This window comes from Salmo trutta, unplaced genomic scaffold (genome assembly GCF_901001165.1).
Source record: "Salmo trutta unplaced genomic scaffold, fSalTru1.1, whole genome shotgun sequence".
Classification (NCBI taxonomy): domain Eukaryota; kingdom Metazoa; phylum Chordata; class Actinopteri; order Salmoniformes; family Salmonidae; genus Salmo; species Salmo trutta.
In genome coordinates this window covers 59,141-79,618 of record NW_021822932.1, presented here as the reverse complement: position 1 = coordinate 79,618, position 20,478 = coordinate 59,141, and the positions used below count along the sequence as shown (strand labels likewise).

General features: G+C 46.1%; 1 protein-coding gene across 1 annotated transcript; it reads left to right on the top strand.

The window, feature by feature from the left end:
- The first annotated feature begins 6,360 nt into the window (after positions 1–6,360).
- On the top strand, positions 6,361–18,833 carry slc2a12 (solute carrier family 2 member 12). Its single transcript, XM_029746383.1, has 5 exons — positions 6,361–6,679; positions 9,189–10,487; positions 12,703–12,825; positions 16,983–17,115; positions 18,086–18,833. Exons 1-5 carry the CDS (start codon positions 6,361–6,363, stop codon positions 18,297–18,299), a joined length of 2,088 nt encoding a protein of 695 aa, XP_029602243.1. The 3' UTR covers positions 18,300–18,833.
- The last annotated feature ends 1,645 nt before the right edge of the window (positions 18,834–20,478 follow it).

The following is a 20,478-nucleotide window of genomic DNA, read 5'->3' as shown; positions in this document are numbered from 1 at the left end:
GTCTACTACACCTGTTGTATTCAGCATTTCACTGTGAGGTCTACTACACCTGTTGTATTCAGCATTTCACTGTACGGTCTACTACACCTGTTGTATTCAGCATTTCACTGTAAGGTCTACTACACCTGTTGTATTCAGCATTTCACTGTGAGGTCTACTCCACCTGTTGTATTCTGCATTTCACTGTGAGGTCTACTACACCTGTTGTATTCAGCATTTCACTGTGAGGTCTACTACACCTGTTGTATTAAGCATTTCACTGTGAGGTCTACTACACCTGTTGTATTCAGCATTTCACTGTTAAGGTCTACTGCACCTGTTGTATTCAGCATTTCACTGTGAGGTCTACACCTGTTGTATTCAGCATTTCACTGTAAGGTCTACTACACATGTTGTATTCAGCATTTCACTGTGAGGTCTACTACACCTGTTGTATTCAGCATTTCACTGTGAGGTCTACTACACCTGTTATATTCAGCATTTCACTGTGAGGTCTACTACACCTGTTGTATTCAGCATTTCACTGTGAGGTCTACTACACCTGTTGTATTCAGCATTTCACTGTTAGGTCTACACCTGTTGTATTCAGAATTTCACTGTAATGTCTACCTACACCTGTTGTATTCTGCATTTCACTGTGAGGTCTACTACACCTGTTGTATTCAGCATTTCACTGTAAGGTCTTCTACACCTGTTGTATTCAGCATTTCACTGTGAGGTCTACTACACCTGTTGTATTCAGCATTTCACTGTAAGGTCTACTACACCTGTTGTATTCAGCATTTCACTGTAAGGTCTACTACACCTGTTGTATTCAGCATTTCACTGTAAGGTCTACTATACCTGTTGTATTCAGCATTTCACTGTAAGGTCTACTACACCTGTTGTATTCAGCATTTCACTGTAAGGTCTACTATACCTGTTGTATTCAGCATTTTACTGTAAGGTCTACTACACCTGTTGTGTTCAGCATTTCACTGTGAGGTCTACTACACCTGTTGTATTCAGCATTTCACTGTGAGGTCTACTACACCTGTTGTATTCAGCATTTCACTGTAAGGTCTACACCTGTTGTATTCAGCATTTCACTGTGAGGTCTACTACACCTGTTGTATTCAGCATTTCACTGTGAGGTCTACTACACCTTTTGTATTCAGCATTTCATTGTGAGGTCTACTATACCTGTTGTATTCAGCATTTCACTGTGAGGTCTACTACACCTGTTGTATTCAGCATTTCACTGTGAGGTCTGCACCTGTTGTATTCAGCATTTCACTGTGAGGTCTACTACACCTGTTATATTCAGCATTTCATTGTGATGTCTACTACACCTGTTGTATTCAGCATTTCACTGTGAGGTCTACTACACCTGTTGTATTCAGCATTTCACTGTGAGGTCTACTACACCTGTTGTATTCAGCATTTCACTGTGAGGTCTACTACACCTGTTGTATTCAGCATTTCACTGTGAGGTCTACTACACCTGTTGTATTCAGCATTTCACTGTGAGGTCTACTACACCTGTTGTATTCAGCATTTCACTGTGAGGTCTACTACACCTGTTGTAGTCAGCATTTCACTGTGAAGTCTACTACACCTGTTGTGTTCAGCATTTCACTGTGAGGTCTGCACCTGTTGTATTCAGCATTTCACTGTGAGGTCTACTACACCTGTTGTATTCAGCATTTCACTGTGAGGTCTACTACACCTGTTGTATTCAGCATTTCACTGTGAGGTCTGCACCTGTTGTATTCAGCATTTCACTGTGAGGTCTACTACACCTGTTGTATTCAGCATTTCACTGTGAGGTCTACTACACCTGTTGTACTCAGCATTTCACTGTGAGGTCTACTACACCTGTTGTATTCAGCATTTCACTGTGAGGTCTACTACACCTGTTGTATTCAGCATTTCACTGTGAGGTCTACACCTGTTGTATTCAGCATTTCATTGTGAGGTCTACTACACCTGTTGTAGTCAGCATTTCACTGTGAGGTCTACTACACTGTTAGTCAGCATTCTACACCTGTTGTATTCAGCATTTCACTGTGAGGTCTACTACACCTGTTGTATTCAGCATTTCACTGTGAGGTCTACTACACCTGTTGTATTCAGCATTTCACTGTGAGGTCTGCACCTGTTGTATTCAGCATTTCACTGTGAGGTCTGCACCTGTTGTATTCAGCATTTCACTGTGAGGTCTACTACACCTGTTGTATTCAGCATTTCACTGTGAGGTCTACTACACCTGTTGTATTCAGCATTTCACTGTGAGGTCTACTACACCTGTTGTATTCAGCATTTCACTGTGAGGTCTACTACACCTGTTGTATTCAGCATTTCACTGTGAGGTCTACTACACCTGTTGTATTCAGCATTTCACTGTGAGGTCTACACCTGTTGTATTCAGCATTTCACTGTGAGGTATACTACACCTGTTGTATTCAGCATTTCACTGTGAGGTCTACTACACCTGTTGTATTCAGCATTTCACTGTGAGGTCTACACCTGTTGTATTCAGCATTTCACTTTAAGGTCTACTACACCTGTTGTATTCAGCATTTCACTGTGAGGTCTACTACACCTGTTGTATTCAGCATTTCACTGTGAAGTCTACTACACCTGTTGTATTCAGCATTTCACTGTGAGGTCTACTACACCTGTTGTATTCAGCATTTCACTGTGAGGTATACTACACCTGTTGTATTCAGCATTTCACTGTAAGGTCTACTACACCTGTTGTATTCAGCATTTCACTGTAACGTCTACTACACCTGTTGTATTCAGCATTTCACTGTGAGGTCTACTACACCTGTTGTATTCAGCATTTCACTGTGAGGTCTACACCTGTTGTATTCAGCATTTCACTGTAAGGTCTACTACACCTGTTGTATTCAGCATTTCACTGTAAGGTCTACTACACCTGTTGTATTCAGCATTTCACTGTAAGGTCTACTACACCTGTTGTATTCAGCATTTCACTGTGAGGTCTACTACACCTGTTATATTCAGCATTTCACTGTGAGGTCTACTACACCTGTTGTATTCAGCATTTCACTGTGAGGTCTACTACACCTGTTGTATTCAGAATTTCACTGTTAGGTCTACACCTGTTGTATTCAGCATTTCACTGTAATGTCTACCTACACCTGTTGTATTCTGCATTTCACTCTGAGGTCTACTACACCTGTTGTATTCAGCATTTCACTGTAAGGTCTACTACACCTGTTGTATTCAGCATTTCACTGTGAGGTCTACTACACCTGTTGTATTCAGCATTTCACTGTAAGGTCTACTACACCTGTTGTATTCAGCATTTCACTGTAAGGTCTACTACACCTGTTGTATTCAGCATTTCACTGTAAGGTCTACTATACCTGTTGTATTCAGCATTTCACTGTAAGGTCTACTACACCTGTTGTATTCAGCATTTCACTGTAAGGTCTACTATACCTGTTGTATTCACCATTTTACTGTGAGGTCTACACCTGTTGTATTCAGCATTTCACTGTGAGGTCTACACCTGTTGTATTCAGCATTTCACTGTGAGGTCTACACCTGTTGTATTCAGCATTTCACTGTGAGGTCTACTACACCTGTTGTATTCAGCATTTCACTGTAAGGTCTACTACACCTGTTGTATTCAGCATTTCACTGTTAGGTCTACACCTGTTGTATTCAGCATTTCACTGTGAGGTCTACTACACCTGTTGTATTCAGCATTTCACTGTGAGGTCTACTACACCTGTTGTATTCAGCATTTCACTGTAAGGTCTACTACACCTGTTGTATTCAGCATTTCACTGTGAGGTCTACACCCGTTGTATTCAGCATTTCAGTGTGAGGTCTACTACACCTGTTGTATTCAGCATTTCACTGTGAGGTCTACTACACCTGTTGTATTCAGCATTTCACTGTGAGGTCTACTACACCTGTTGTATTCAGCATTTCACTGTGAGGTCTACTACACCTGTTGTATTCAGCATTTCACTGTGAGGTCTACTACACCTGTTGTATTCAGCATTTCACTGTGAGGTCTACTACACCTGTTGTATTCAGCATTTCACTGTGAGGTCTACTACACCTGTTGTATTCAGCATTTCACTGTGAGGTCTACTACACCTGTTGTATTCAGCGCATATGACAAATAGCATTTGATTTGATTTGACACACAAAGTGCCTTCAGATAGTATTCACACCTGTTAACTTTTTCACATTTTGTTATGTGTTACAGCCTGAATGTTGTGGTACTGGCCTACACACCACACCCCATCATGTCAACATGGAATTATGTTTTTAATATATAAATATTCAACCCAGAGACTTACCCAGAAAGACTCACGGCTGTAATCGCTCTTAGAGACTTACCCAGAAAGACTCACGGCTGTAATCGCTCTTAGAGACTTACCCAGAAAGACTCACAGCTGTAACTGCTTTTAGAGACTTACCCAGAAAGACTCACAGCTGTAATCGCTCTTAGAGACTTACCCAGAAAGACTCACAGCTGTAATCGCTCTTAGAGACTTACCCAGAAAGACTCACGGCTGTAATCGCTCTTAGAGACTTACCCAGAAAGACTCACAGCTGTAATCACTCTTAGAGACTTACCCAGAAAGACTCACAGCTCTTAGAGACTTACCCAGAAAGACTCACAGCTGTAATCGCTCTTAGAGACTTACCCAGAAAGACTCACGGCTGTAATCGCTCTTAGAGACTTACCCAGAAAGACTCACAGCTGTAATCGCTCTTAGAGACTTACCCAGAAACACTCACGGCTGTAATCACTCTTAGAGACTTACCCAGAAAGACTCACAGCTGTAATCACTGCCAAAGGTGTTTCTAACATGTATTGACTCAGGTGTGTGAATATTTTGTGTAGACTGTTGATGAAAAATAACAATTTAATCCATTTTAATCCCACTTGTCAACAAAATGTGTGAAAATCCAAGGGGTGTAAAGTACTTTCTGAAGGCATTGTATAACAATACCATGCTAAACTATGGAGTTTGATTAACAAAATGAATACACATAAATATCACTATGTGGTTTCTGTGGTATGTGTGTGTGTGTGTGTGTGTGTGTGTGTGTGTGTGTGTGTGTGTGTGTGTGTGTCAGGGAGTGTGTGTTGTGTATCAGTTAGTGTGTTATCCGGTGTTCTCTCGCCCTGCCTGGCACAGGTGATAGTGCTATCACACACACACACACACACACACACACACACACACACACACACACACACACACACACACACACACACACACACACACACACACACACACACACACACACACACGCACACGCACGCACACACACACACACAAAATGTCCACTTCCAGGAAGAGCTGAATTGCTAGGTCTTGGAACAGTGGTATTAGTCTGTGTGTTTACCTATGGCCTGTTAACCCTTCTATTGTGTGTGTGTACTTATGGCCAGTTAAACCTTCCCCTACTGTGTCGATAAGACGGCTTTAATCCAGGAATCTGGGGAGGGGAATTTTAACATGAATTAACACGTGAAGAGGAATGTACCAGAATAAACTTTTACATGCCGTGTCAAACCTGTCCTCGGTGACCCCAGACGTGTCAAACCTGTCCTCGGTGACCCCAGACGTGTCAAACCTGTCCTCGATGACCCCAGACGTGTCAAACCTGTCCTCGGTGACCCCAGACGTGTCAAACCTGTCCTCGGTGACCCCAGACGTGTCAAACCTGTCCTCGGTGACCCCAGACGTGTCATACCTGTCCTCGGTGACCCCAGACGTGTCAAACCTGTCCTCGGTGACCCCAGACGTGTCAAACCTGTCCTCGGTGACCCCAGACGTGTCAAAACTGTCCTCGGTGACCCCAGATGTGTCAAAACTGTCCTCGGTGACCCCAGACATGACAAACCTGTCCTCGATGACCCCAGACGTGTCAAACCTGTCCTCGATGACCCCAGACGTGTCAAACCTGTCCTCGATGACCCCAGACGTGACAAACCTGTCCTCGGTGACCCCAGACATGACAAACCTGTCCTCGGTGACCCCAGACATGACAAACCTGTCCTCGGTGACCCCAGACATGACAAACCTGTCCTCGGTGACCCCAGACATGACAAACCTGTCCTCGGTGACCCCAGACGTGTCAAACCTGTCCTCGATGACCCCAGACATGACAAACCTGTCCTCGGTGACCCCAGACGTGTCAAACCTGTCCTCGGTGACCCCAGACGTGACAAACCTGTCCTCGATGACCCCAGACGTGTCAAACCTGTCCTCGGTGACCCCAGACGTGACAAACCTGTCCTCGGTGACCCCAGACGTGTCAAACCTGTCCTCGGTGACCCCAGACGTGACAAACCTGTCCTCGGTGACCCCAGACATGTCAAACTTGTCCTCGGTGACCCCACACGTGTCAAACCTGTCCTCAGGACTCCCAGATGTGTCAAACTCTCATCAGGACCTCCAGACATGTCAAACTCTCATCAGGACCCCCAGACATGTCAAACCTCTCTTCAGGACCCCCAGACATGTCAAACCTCTCATCAGGACCCCCAGACATGTCAAACCTCTCTTCAGGATCCCAGACATCTCAAACCTCTCATCAGGACCCCCAGACATGTCAAACCTCTCATCAGGACCCCCAGACATGTCAAACCTCCCCTCTGGGACCCCCAGATGTTTCAAACCTGTCCTCAGTTGTAGCCCTGAGCTATGCATATCCATATGAATGTTTGAAAAACCCTGTCTCTGCAGACTCTCCTGGATAAATAAACCATATAAATAAACCATATTTTTATTTATTTATTTATTTTATTTTATTTCACCTTTATTTAACCAGGTAGGCAAGTTGAGAACCTTATAAATAAACCTTATAAATAAACCTTATAAATAAACCATATAAATAAACCAAATAAATAAACCATATAAATAAACCATATAAATAAACCATATAAATAAACCATATAAATGTCTCAGCGGACTCTCCTGGATAAATAAACCATATAAATAAACCATATAAATGTCTCTGTGGACTCTCCTGGATAAATAAACCATATAAATGTCTCAGCGGACTCTCCTGGATAAATAAACCATATAAATAAACCATATAAATAAACCATATAAATGTCTCTGTGGACTCTCCTGGATAAATAAACCATATAAATGTCTCAGCGGACTCTCCTGGATAAATGAACCATATAAATAAACCATATAAATAAACCATATAAATGTCTCAGGGGACTCTCCTGGATAAATAAACCATATAAATAAACCAAATAAATAAACCATATAAATAAACCATATAAATAAACCAAATAAATAAACCATATAAATAAACCATATAAATAAACCATATAAATGTCTCAGGGGACTCTCCTGGATAAATAAACCATATAAATGTCTCAGCGGACTCTCCTGGATAAATGAACCATATAAATAAACCATATAAATAAACCATATAAATGTCTCAGGGGACTCTCCTGGATAAATAAACCATATAAATAAACCAAATAAATAAACCATATAAATAAACCATATAAATGTCTCAGGGGACTCTCCTGGATAAATAAACCATATAAACTAAAAATAGAAACATCCTCTCACTGTCAACTGCGTTTATTTTCAGCAAACTTAACATGTGTAAATATTTATATGAACATAACAAGATTCAACAACTGAGACGTCAACTGAACAAGTTCCACAGACATGTGACTAACAGAAATGGAATAATGTGTCCCTGAAGAAAGGGGGGGTCAAAATCAAAAGTAACAGTCAGTATCTGATGTGGCCACCAGCTGCATTAAGTACTGCAGTGCATCTCCTCCTCATGGACTGCAGCAGATGTCCCAGTTCTTGCTGTGAGATGTTACCCCACTCTTCCACCAAGGCACCTGCAAGTTCCTGGACATTCCTGGAGGGAATGGCCCTATCCCTCACCCTCCGATCCAACAGGTCCCAGACGTGCTCAATGGGTTTGAGATCCGGGCTCATTGCTGGCCATGGCAGAACACTGACATTTCTGTCTTGCAGGAAATTACGCACAGAACGAGCAGTATGGCTGGTGGCATTGTCATGCTGGAGGGTCATGTCAGGATGAGCCTGCAGGAAGGGTACCACATGAGGGAGGAGGATGTCTTCCCTGTAACACACAGCGTTGAGATTGCCTGCAATGACAACAAGCTCAGTCTGATGATGCTGTGACACACCGCCCCAGACCATGACGGACCCTCCACCTCCAAATCGATCCCGCTCCAGAGTACAGGTCTCGGTGTAAAGCTCATTACTTGGACGATAAACGCAAATCTGACCATCACCCCTGGTGAGACAAAACCGCGACTCATTAGTGAAGAGCAGTTTTTGCCAGTCCTGTCTGGTCCAGCGATGGTGGGTTTGTGCCCATAGGCGACGTTGTTGCCTGTGATGTCTGGTGAGGACCTGCCTTAAAACAGGCCTACAAGCCCTCAGTCCAGCCTCTCTCAGCCTATTGCGGACAGTCTGAGCACTGATGGAGGGATTGGGCGTTCCTGGTGTAACTCGGGCAGTTGTTGTTGCCATCCTGTACCTGTCCCGCAGGTGTGATGTTCGGATGTACCGATCCTGTGCAGATGTTGTTTCACGTGGTCTGCCACTGGGAGGATGATCAGCTGTCCGTCCTGTCTCCCTGTAGCACTGTCTTAGGCGTCTCACAGTACGGACATTGCAATTTATTGCCCTGGCCACATCTGCAGTCCTCATGCCTCCTTGCAGCATGGCTAAGGCACGTTCACGCAGATAAGCAGGGACCCTGGGCATCTTTCTTTTGGTGTTTTTCCGAGTCAGTAAAAAGGCCTCTTTAGTGTCCTAAGTTTTCATAACTGTGACCTTAATTGCCTACCGTCTGTAAGCTGTTAGTGTCTTAACGATCATTCCACAGTTGCATGTTCATTAATTGTGTTTAAACCCTTTACAATGAAGATCTGTGAAGTTATTTGGATTTCTACAAATTATCTTTGAAAGACAGGGTCCTGTAAAAGGGACATTTTTGTTGTTGTTGCTGAGTTTACATGTCTCAGTGGACTCTCCTGGCTAAATAAACCATATAAATGAATGACCTGATGTTTTGATACACAACAGAATGTTTATACCCAATAATAGTGACTGCTGAAGGATTTTTCTTTTCTTTCATGTTTTTGGCTCTTTAATGAAATATTGTTTAATTTCTCCCTTCAGGTTGTACCTGGCTGGTTGTCCTAGCAACGATAGCTGCATCTCTCAGTGGCTTGATGTTGGGTTATGAATTAGGCCTGACCTCCGGTGTCCTGCTCCAGCTAAGGGGTATCCTCTCTCTGTCATGCCGGGAACAAGAGCTCCTGGTGGGGTCTCTGCTGCTGGGCTGTCTGGTGATCTCCATTGCTGGAGGCTGGGGCCTGGATCGCTACGGACGCCGCTGGTCTATGCTTCTGTCCGGAGGCCTTGTGGCTGGGGGTACCTTGCTACTACTGCTCCCGGCTTCGCTCACCACGCTGTCGCTCGGCCGCGCCGTGGTTGGAATGGGGACAGCGTTGTCGGGTACGGCGGCGTGCATGTACATAGCGGAGATAGCGCCACGGGAGCGCCGGGGGTTGTTAGTGACGCTGTACGAGCTGATGGTGGTTGTCGGGGTGTTGCTAGGTTTCGGGTGTAGCTACGCGTTCTCTGCTTTGCCTAACGGGTGGAGGTACACCTTCGGACTTGTCCTCCCACCAGCCGTTCTACAGGCCGCTGCCCTCGTCCTCCTCCCGCCCAGCCCGCGTTTCCTAGTCGCCAGGGGCGACTCGAAGCGAGCCAAGGAGGTGCTGGTCCGTCTGAGGGGCGTGGCCAGCAGGGAGACCGTGGAGGAGGAGCTACGGGGCATCCAGGCGGGGCTTAAGGAGGAAGCGGAGCATGGTTTCCGAGAGCTGTTCAGCGACAAGGCTAACCTGCGCCGGCGATTGCTAACGGGCGTGGCTCTAGTGTTCCTGCAACAGACTACGGGTCAGCCCAACCTCCTCTCTTACGCCTCGCCGCTACTACGCAGCGTGGGTTTCCATAGCGACGCCGCCGCCAACCTGGCGTCTACGGGCTTCGGCGTAGTGAAAGTGGTGGGGACGGTTCCCGCCGTCCTATTGGTCGACAGGGTCGGGCCAAAGAGCTTCCTGTGTGTCGGTGCGGTCGCCATGGGGATGTCGCTGGTGACACTGGGGGTGGTGACCTTGCAGAGCCGCACCCATCTCACCAGCCTATGCCAGAGCTCTGTGTGGGTGAACCACACCTACCAGGGGCGGAACTTAAACACTCCTTCCTTCGGATTGAACTATAGCTCTTTTAAATTATTCACGCCCCCTCCTGATGAGAGCCAATGGAATGGCAGTGACTCTGCGGAGGCTCCGGGGACTAAGAGAGAGGATGCTGGGATGGGGTCAGGGGTTAGGGGGCGGGGTCACGTGAAGTGGATCTCGCTTGTCAGCCTCCTGGTGTATGTAGCTGCTTTCTCCTTCAGCCTCGGACCAAGTAAGAACACACACACACACACGCACGCACGCGCACACACACACACACACACACGCACGCGCACACACGCACGCACACACGCACACACACCCACACACACACACCTACACTTACCAAGCAGATTCACATCATCATGGGATCTCAGGATATGAGAGAGAACAGTGTGTCACGGCAGCGTGCACGCACGCACACACACACACACGCACACACACACACACACACACACACACACACACACAACACAACGCTGTTGGGTCTCTGCCAGGGACATAGAGTTCCTATCTCACATGACACCAATCATACAGACTGTTTTAGCCAGAAACGAGAGAGATGGAGTTAGAGAGAGCGATGAAGTTAGAGAGAGATGGAGTTAGAGAGAGATGGAGTTAGAGAGAGCGATGGAGTTAGAGAGAGATGGAGTTAGAGAGAGATGGAGTTAGAGAGAGCGATGGAGTTAGAGAGCGATGGAGTTAGAGAGAGCGATGGAGTTAGAGAGAGATGGAGTTAGAGAGAGAGATGGAGTTAGAGAGAGATGGAGTTAGAGAGAGCGATGGAGTTAGAGAGCGATGGAGTTAGAGAGAGCGATGGAGTTAGAGAGAGATGGAGTTAGAGAGAGAGATGCAGTTAGAGAGATTGAGGTAGAGAGAGAGATGGAGTTAGCGAGAGAGATGGAGTTAGAGAGAGATGGAGTTAGAGAGAGCGATGGAGTTAGAGAGAGATGGAGTTAGAGAGAGATGGAGTTAGAGAGAGATGGAGTTAGAGAGAGATGGAGTTAGAGAGAGATGGAGTTAGAGAGAGAGATGGAGTTAGAGAGAGCGATGGAGTTAGAGAGAGAGATGGAGTTAGAGATAGATGGAGTTAGAGAGAGATGGAGTTAGAGATAGATGGAGTTAGAGAGAGATGGAGTTAGAGAGAGATGGAGTTAGAGAGAGATGGAGTTAGAGAGAGATGGAGTTAGAGAGAGATGGAGTTAGAGAGCGATGGAGTTAGAGAGAGATGGAGTTAGAGAGAGAGATGGAGTTAGAGAGAGAGATGGAGTTAGAGAGAGATGGAGTTGGAGAGAGATGGAGTTAGAGAGAGATGGAGTTAGAGAGAGATGGAGTTAGAGAGAGATGGAGAGAGAGAGTTGGAGAGAGAGAGATAGAGTTAGAGAGAGGCTAAAGTCTGCTGTAGAGCCTGCTGTAGAGCCTGCTGTAGAGCCTGCTATAGAGCCTGCTATAGAGCCTGCTGTAGAGCCTGTTGTAGAGCCTGCTGTAGAGCCTGCTATAGAGCCTGCTGTAGAGCCTGCTATAGACCCTGCGGTAGAGCCTGCTGTAGAGCCTGCTGTAGAGCCTGCTGTAGAGCCTGCTATAGAGCCTGCTGTAGAGCCTGCTATAGGGCCTGCTGTAGAGCCTGCTATAGAGCCTGCTATAGGGCCTGCTATAGAGCCTGCTATAGAGCCTGCTGTGGAGCCTGCTGTAGAGCCTGCTGTAGAGCCTGCTGTAGAGCCTGCTATAGAGCCTGCTATAGGGCCTGCTATAGAGCCTGCTATAGAGCCTGCTGTGGAGCCTGCTATAGAGCCTGCTATAGGGCCTGCTATAGAGCCTGCTGTAGAGCCTGCTGTAGAGCCTGCTATAGAGCCTACTGTAGAGCCTGTTATAGAGCCTGCTGTAGAGCCTGCTATAGAGCCTGCTGTAGAGCCTGCTATAGACACTGCGGTAGAGCCTGCTGTAGAGCCTGCTGTAGAGCCTGCTATAGAGCCTGCTGTAGAGCCTGCTATAGAGCCTGCTGTAGAGCCTGCTATAGAGCCTGCTGTAGAGCCTGCTATAGAGCCTGCTGTAGAGCCTGCTATAGAGCCTGCTATAGAGCCTGCTGTAGAGCCTGCTGTAGAGCCTGCTATAGAGCCTGCTGTAGAGCCTGCTGTAGAGCCTGCTATAGAGCCTGCTATAGAGCCTGCTATAGAGCCTGCTGTAGAGCCTGCTGTAGAGCCTGCTGTAGAGCCTGCTATAGAGCCTGCTATAGAGCCTGCTGTAGAGCCTGCTGTAGAGCCTGCTGTAGAGCCTGCTGTAGAGCCTGCTATAGAGCCTGCTGTAGAGCCTGCTATAGAGCCTGCTATAATAACTGTATGTCACAAGCCCTTCGTGATGTTTTCTAATGCATTGTTCCTACTAGTCCGTGTGTGTGTGTGTGCGTGCGTGCGTGCGCGCGCGTGCGTGCGTGCGTGTGTGTGTTCCAGTGGTGTATGTGGTGTTGAGTGAGATCTTCCCTACAGGGATCAGAGGTAAAGCTGTGTCTGTAGTGTCTGCTGTCAACTGGGCCACCAATCTCCTCATGTCCATGACCTTCCTCTCTGCCACAGGTACAGTACAGCTGAGGTTTGGTCCGACAACAATCAGTCGTATGGAATCACATTGAGTAATAACATTGTCTTACGGAAAATACTTAAAAAGCTTTCCTAACGGTAAGGTTAACGCAGAGTGGACACTCCTAAAACGATAGTATCAACGAACATCGATTCTGTTTTTTTACCACGTACCGCCACTAGACTTTTGGCTGTCTTGTCTGTGTTTTATACAATGGGAAATAAGTATAAAGCATAATTTATATAAGGAATTAGCAACTTGTTTTCATTCTGAGAAATAAAGGTAGGCCACTTGATTTCCACATCTGAACAAAGTGGACAGGCTAGCGTGCTGTTGAAACAGTTGGAGACGGACAGAAGGGTGTGTTCATAACAATTCAACTGTTCTATCTTGTTAGTTAGCAAATAGATCCAAGTTAGCTAAACTTGAAACATGAAGATTAGCTGGCTACTCACTAGCATGTGGGCTTGGTTAATAGCATGGTTCTGGTTAATAGCATGGTTCTGGTTCACAGAACAGCACAAACTGGCTCTAACCAGAATAGAAAGAGGAGTGGGAGGCCCCGGTGCACAACTGAGCAAAAGGACAAGTACATTAGAGTGTCTAGTTTGAGAAACAGACGCCTCACAATTCCTCAACTGGCAGCTTCATTAAATAGTACCCGCAAAACACCAGTCTCAACGTCAACAGTGAAGAGGCGACTCTGGGATGCTGGCCTTCTAGACAGAGTTGTAATGAAAAAGCCATATCTCAGACTGGCCAATAAAAAAGACAAGATTAAGATGGGCAAAAGAACACAGACACTGGACAGAGGAACTCTGGCCAAGAAGGCCAGCATCCTGGAGCTGTACAACTGACTACATATCCCCCTTTCATTCAGCCTCCCATTGATATAACACACTAGGGCTGCCTCCCATTGATATAACACACTGCCTCCCATTGATATAACACACTAGGGCTGCCTCCCATTGATATAACACACTGCCTCCCATTGATATAACACACTGCCTCCCATTGATATAACACACTAGGGCTGCCTCCCATTGATATAACACACTAGGGCTGCCTCCCATTGATATAACACACTGGGGCTGCCTCCCATTGATATAACACACTAGGGCTGCCTCCCATTGATATAACACACTGCCTCCCATTGATATAACACACTGCCTCCCATTGATATAACACACTGCCTCCCATTGATATAACACACTGCCTCCCATTGATATAACACACTAGGGCTGCCTCCCATTGATATAACACACTAGGGCTGCCTCCCATTGATATAACACACTAGGGCTGCCTCCCATTGATATAACACACTGCCTCCCATTGATATAACACACTGCCTCCCATTGATATAACACACTAGGGCTGCCTCCCATTGATATAACACACTAGGGCTGCCTCCCATTGATATAACACACTGCCTCCCATTGATATAACACACTGCCTCCCATTGATATAACACACTAGGGCTGCCTCCCATTGATATAACACACTGCCTCCCATTGATATAACACACTGCCTCCCATTGATATAACACACTAGGGCTGCCTCCCATTGATATAACACACTAGGGCTGCCTCCCATTGATATAACACACTAGGGCTGCCTCCCATTGATATAACACACTAGGGCTGCCTCCCATTGATATAACACACTGCCTCCCATTGATATAACACACTAGGGCTGCCTCCCATTGATATAACACACTAGGGCTGCCTCCCATTGATATAACACACTAGGGCTGCCTCCCATTGATATAACACACTGCCTCCCATTGATATAACACACTGCCTCCCATTGATATAACACACTAGGGCTGCCTCCCATTGATATTACACACTAGGGCTGCCTCCCATTGATATAACACACTAGGGCTGCCTCCCATTGATATAACACACTAGGGCTGCCTCCCATTGATATAACACACTAGGGCTGCCTCCCATTGATATAACACACTAGGGCTGCCTCCCATTGATATAACACACTAGGGCTGCCTCCCATTGATATAACACACTAGGGCTGCCTCCCATTGATATAACACACTAGGGCTGCCTCCCATTGATATAACACACTAGGGCTGCCTCCCATTGATATAACACACACTAGGGCTGCCTCCCATTGATATAACACACTAGGGCTGCCTCCCATTGATATAACACACTAGGGCTGCCTCCCATTGATATAACACACTAGGGCTGCCTCCCATTGATATAACACACTAGGGCTGCCTCCCATTGATATAACACACTAGGGCTGCCTCCCATTGATATAACACACTAGGGCTGCCTCCCATTGATATAACACACTAGGGCTGCCTCCCAGGGCTCTATATCGGATGCTATTTTGGACCAGGGCTCTATATCGGATGCTATTTTGGACCAGGGCTCTATATCGGATGGCTTTTTGGACCAGGGCTCTATATCGGATGCTATTTTGGACCAGGGCTCTGTATCGGATGCTATTTTGGACCAGGGCTTGTTTTTATCTTGTCATGTCTGCTGACTAGACTAGTTCAGCAGGTTAATCAAACCAACTAGGCAGAGTGGGTGTCAGCTAGAGTCTTCACTCTGGTTTTCTAGACCAGGGCAGTCCAACCCTCTTCCTGGAGATCTACTGTCCTGTAGGTTTTCAGTCCAATCCTCTTCCTGGAGATCTACCGTCCTGTAGGTTTACAGTCCAACCCTCTTCCTGGAGATCTACTGTCCTGTAGGTTTTCAGTCCAATCCTCTTCCTGGAGATCTACTGTCCTGTAGGTTTTCAGTCCAATCCTCTTCCTGGAGATCTACCGTCCTGTAGGTTTTCAGTCCAACCCTCTTCCTGGAGATCTACTGTCCTGTAGGTTTTCAGTCCAATCCTCTTCCTGGAGATCTACCGTCCTGTAGGTTTTCAGTCCAACCCTCTTCCTGGAGATCTACTGTCCTGTAGGTTTTCAGTCCAATCCTCTTCCTGGAGATCTACCGTCCTGTAGGTTTACAGTCCAACCCTCTTCCTGGAGATCTACTGTCCTGTAGGTTTTCAGTCCAATCCTCTTCCTGGAGATCTACTGTCCTGTAGGTTTTCAGTCCAATCCTCTTCCTGGAGATCTACCGTCCTGTAGGTTTACAGTCCAACCCTCTTCCTGGAGATCTACTGTCCTGTAGGTTTTCAGTCCAACCCTCTTCCCTGAGATCTACCGTCCTGTACGTTTTCAGTCCAACCCTAATTTAGCAGTTCTGATTCATCTAGTTCAGGTCTTGTTGAGCAGCTAATTAGTAGAATCAGGTGTGTTAAATTAGGGCTGGACTGTATCATGCTTCATGCTGTGGGGATGTTTTTCAGCAGCAGGGACTGGGAGATTAGTCAGGATCGAGGCAAAGATGAATGGAGCGAAGTACAGAGAGGTCCTTGATGAAAACCTGCTCCAGAGCGCTCAGGACCTCAGATTGGGGTGAAGGTTCACATTCCAACAGGACAGCAACCCTAAGCACACAGCCAAGACAACGCAGGAGTGGTTTTGGGACAAGTCTCTGAATATCCTTGAGGGGCCCAGCCAGAGCCCGGACTTGAACCCATTCAAACATCTCTGGAGAGACCTGAAAATAGCTGTGCAGCAACACTCCCCATCCAACCTGTCAGAGCTTGAGAGGATCTGCAGAGAAGAAAGGGAGAAACTCCAAAAATGCAGGTGTGCCAAGCTTGTAGCATCATACCCAAGAAGACTCAAGGCTGTAATTGCTGCCAAAGGTGCTTCAACAAAGTACTGAGTAAAGGGTCTGAATAATTATGTAAATGTGATATTTCTGTTTTTTATTTTTTATACATTTGCAAAAAAATCTAAAAACCTGTTTTTACTATGTCATTATGGGGTATTGTGATGTCATTATGGGGTAATGTGTGTAGATTGACTCGGAGGGAAAAACTATTCAATCAATTTTACAATAAGGCTGTAACGTAACAAAATGTAGAAAAAGTCAGAGGGTCTGAATACTTTTTGAAGGCACTGTATATGTGTAACATTTATTATGGTCCCCCTTGCAGAGTAGATGTGGAGGCGTGTAATGTTTGTTACTTCCTTCCTGTAGAGAGGATGACGAGGGATGTAACATTTATTATGGTCCCCCTTGCAGATTAGATGAGGTGTTTAACATTTATTATCCCCCTGCAGAGAGGATTGGTGTTCCCAACGTGATGTTCCTGTACGCCACCATAAGCTTCATCCTGCTGGTCTTCGTCATCCTCTTCATCCCAGAGACTCAGGGACGCACACTGGAGCAGATCTCTAAAGAACTGGCCAAGAAGTAAACCCCGAGACACACACACACCAGGGCCCATAGAGATTAGGGACACAGTCAAGGACCTTTAGTCACCACCCAGAACATTACCCCGTCTACCTAGTTCCTAGACGTACCACCCCTACCTACCAAATGTCAGTTCAAGAGTTCTAGTGTAAGAAGTGGTTTGACTTGGTCAATATTGGTCCAGACAAACCTCTGCTAGCTCTAAACTCATATCTCTCTCTCTCTCTCTCCCTCTGCTCCTCCTCTCTCTCTACCTCTCTCTCTCCCTCTGCTCCTCCTCTCTCTCTACCTCTCTTACACTCTCTCTCTCTCCCTCTGAACCTCCTCTCTCTCTACCTCTCTCTCTTGCTCTCTGTCTCTCAAAACTTCTCTGTCTCTCAAAACATCTCTCTCTCTACCTCTCTCTCTACCTTTCTACCTTTCTTATACTCTGTCTCTCTCTCTACCTTTCTTACACGCTGTCTCTCTCTCTCTCTACCTCTCTCTCTTGCTCTGCTCCTCCTCTCTACCTCTCTCTCTCTCTCTACCTCTCTCTCTCCCTCTGCTCCTCCTCTCTCTCTACCTCTCTCTCTACCTTTCTTACACTCTGTCTCTCTCTCTCTCTACCTCTCTCTCTCCCTCTGCTCCTCCTCTCTCTCTACCTCTCTCTCTTGCTCTCTGTCTCTCAAAACTTCTCTGTCTCTCAAAACATCTCTCTCTCTACCTCTCTCTACCTCTCTCTCTACCTTTCTCTCTACCTTTCTTACACTCTGTCTCTCTCTCTCTCTCTCTCTCTCTACCTCTCTCTCTACCTCTCTCTACCTTTCTTACATTTTGTCTCTCTCTCTACCTCTCTCTCTTGCTCTCTGTCTCTCAAAACATCTCTTCTCTCTCTCTACCTCTCTTGCTTTCTGTCTCTATCTCTCTCTCTCTACCTCTCTCTCTACCTCTCTCTCTTGCTTTCTGTCTCTATCTCTCTATCTTCACCTAGAAAGCAGCTGAAGGTGAGGTTCTGGCGTCGAGTGCAACCCCAGGAGACTCTGTTCACCATTCACAGGACCCCTGAACTCTCAACTCTGACCCCTTCACCCTCTCACCTAGCAGTCCACAGCAGAGGGACGAAGATCTGGGAGGAGAGAGGAAATGCGAGAAATGGAGAAGAGGGAGGCCAAGAAACGAGGAGGAGAGAGATAGAATTGGGATGATAGAAGGAGAACAACCATGTGACAATGAGATCACTTTCTTCTCCCTCGCTCCCTTCCTCCTTCCCTCCCCCCACCCCCCCATTGAGAGATCAACCCTGAGGCTCAGATGGAACTCTTGCTCTCTGACCTGTCTGTCTGTCCTCTGGATGGAACTCTTGCTCTCTGACCTGTCTGTCTGTCCTCTGGATTGAACTCTTGCTCTCTGACCTGTCTGTCTGTCCTCTGGATTGCTAACCTGTTTGTCGCACTTTCTACTGTTTTCAAACAGAATACACAGGATTTTACCTTGGAGGAAAAAAAAAAAAAAATCATTTTTTTTTTTTGTATGACCCCGAATTTATTCAAACAGGGACTGTTTCAAATTAGGGAGGTGTTAAACAATAGACGTGTTAATGAATTTACCCTGGGGGGGGGGAAAAACACCTCCATTCATACCAGTTTGATATTGGGACACATGTTCTCGAGCTGGGTCAACATGTATCAAGTTATATACCATGTATTTGACTCAGTCCTTTTACATACCTTTACAAAAAAGAAGGTACAAAATGTAGGTTTTATGGCTGTGTAAATGGGGTTTAAGGTACTGCTTCCACTGGTATTCAATGCCCTTTACTTTTCCCACATTTTGTTAGGTTACAGCCTTTTTTCTGAAATTGATTAAATCGTTTCTCCCCCCCTCTCATCAATCTATTCACAATACCCCATAATGACAAAGCAAAAAAAACAAACAATTATATTAAATATACAGTACCAGTCAAAAGTATGGACACACCTACTCATTCAAGGGTTTTTCTTTATTTTCTACATTGTAGAATAATAGTGAAGACATCAAAACTATGAAATAACACATATGGAATCATGTACAAACCAAAACAGTGGTAAACAAATCAAAACAAATATTTTATATTTGAGATTCTTCAAAGTATCCGCCCTTTTGCCTTGATGACAGCTTTTCACACTCTTGGTACTGTAAGTATTCAGACCCTTTACTCAGTACTTTGTTGAAGCACCTTTGGCAGTGATTACAGCCTCGAGTCTTCTTGGGTATGATGCTACAAGCTTGGCACACCTGTATTTGGGGTGTTTCTCCCATTCTTCTCTGAAGATCCACTCAAGCTCTCTCAGGTTGGATGGGGAGCATTGCTGCATAGCTATTTTCAGGTCTCTCCAGTGATGTTCGATAAGGTTTCAGTCTAGCCTCCGGCTGGGCCACTCAAAGACATTCAGAGACTTGTTTCCGAAGCCACTCCTGCATTGTCTTGTCTGTGTGCTTAGAATTGTTGTCTGTTGGAAGGTGAACCTTCACTCCACTCTGAGGTCCTGAGTGCTCTGGAGCAGGTTTTCATCAAGGATCTCTCTGTGCTTTGCTCCTGTTCATCTTTGCCTCGATCTGGCTGCTGTGTTTACGGACATATTCAATCGCTCCCTATCCCAGTCTGCTGTCCCCACATGCTTCAAGATGGTCACCATTGTTCCTGAACCCAAGAAGGCAAAGGTAACTGAACTAAATGACTACCGCCCCGTAGCACTCACTTCTGTCATCATGAAGTGCTTTGAGAGACTAATCAAGGACCATGTCACCTCCACCCTACCTGACACCCTAGACCCACTCCAATTTGCTTACCGCCACAATAGGTCCACAGACGACGCAATCACCATCACACTGCCCACTGCCCTATCCCATCTGGACAAGAGGAATACCTATGTAAGAATGCTGTTCATTGACTTCAGCTCAGTATTCAACACCATAGTGACCTCATCATCAAGCTCGAGGCCCTGGGTCTCAACACCGCCCTGTGCAACTGGGTCCTGGACTTCCTGACAGGCCGCCCCCAGGGGGTGGAGGTAGAAAACAACATCTCCACTTCACTGATCCTCAATACTGGGGCCCCATAAGGGTGCGTGCTCAGCCCTCTACTGTACTCCCTGTTCACTCATGACTGCGTGGCCATGCACGGCCTCCAACTTTATCATCAAGTTTGCAGACGAAACAACAGTAGTAGGCTTGATTACCAACAACGACGAGACGGCCTACAGGGAGGAGGTGAGGGCACTCGGAGTGTGGTGTCAGGAAAATAACCTCACACTCAACGTCAACAAAACAAAGGAGATTATCGTGAACTTCAGGAAACAGCAGAGGGAGCACACCCCTATCCACATCGAAGGGACAGCAGTGGAG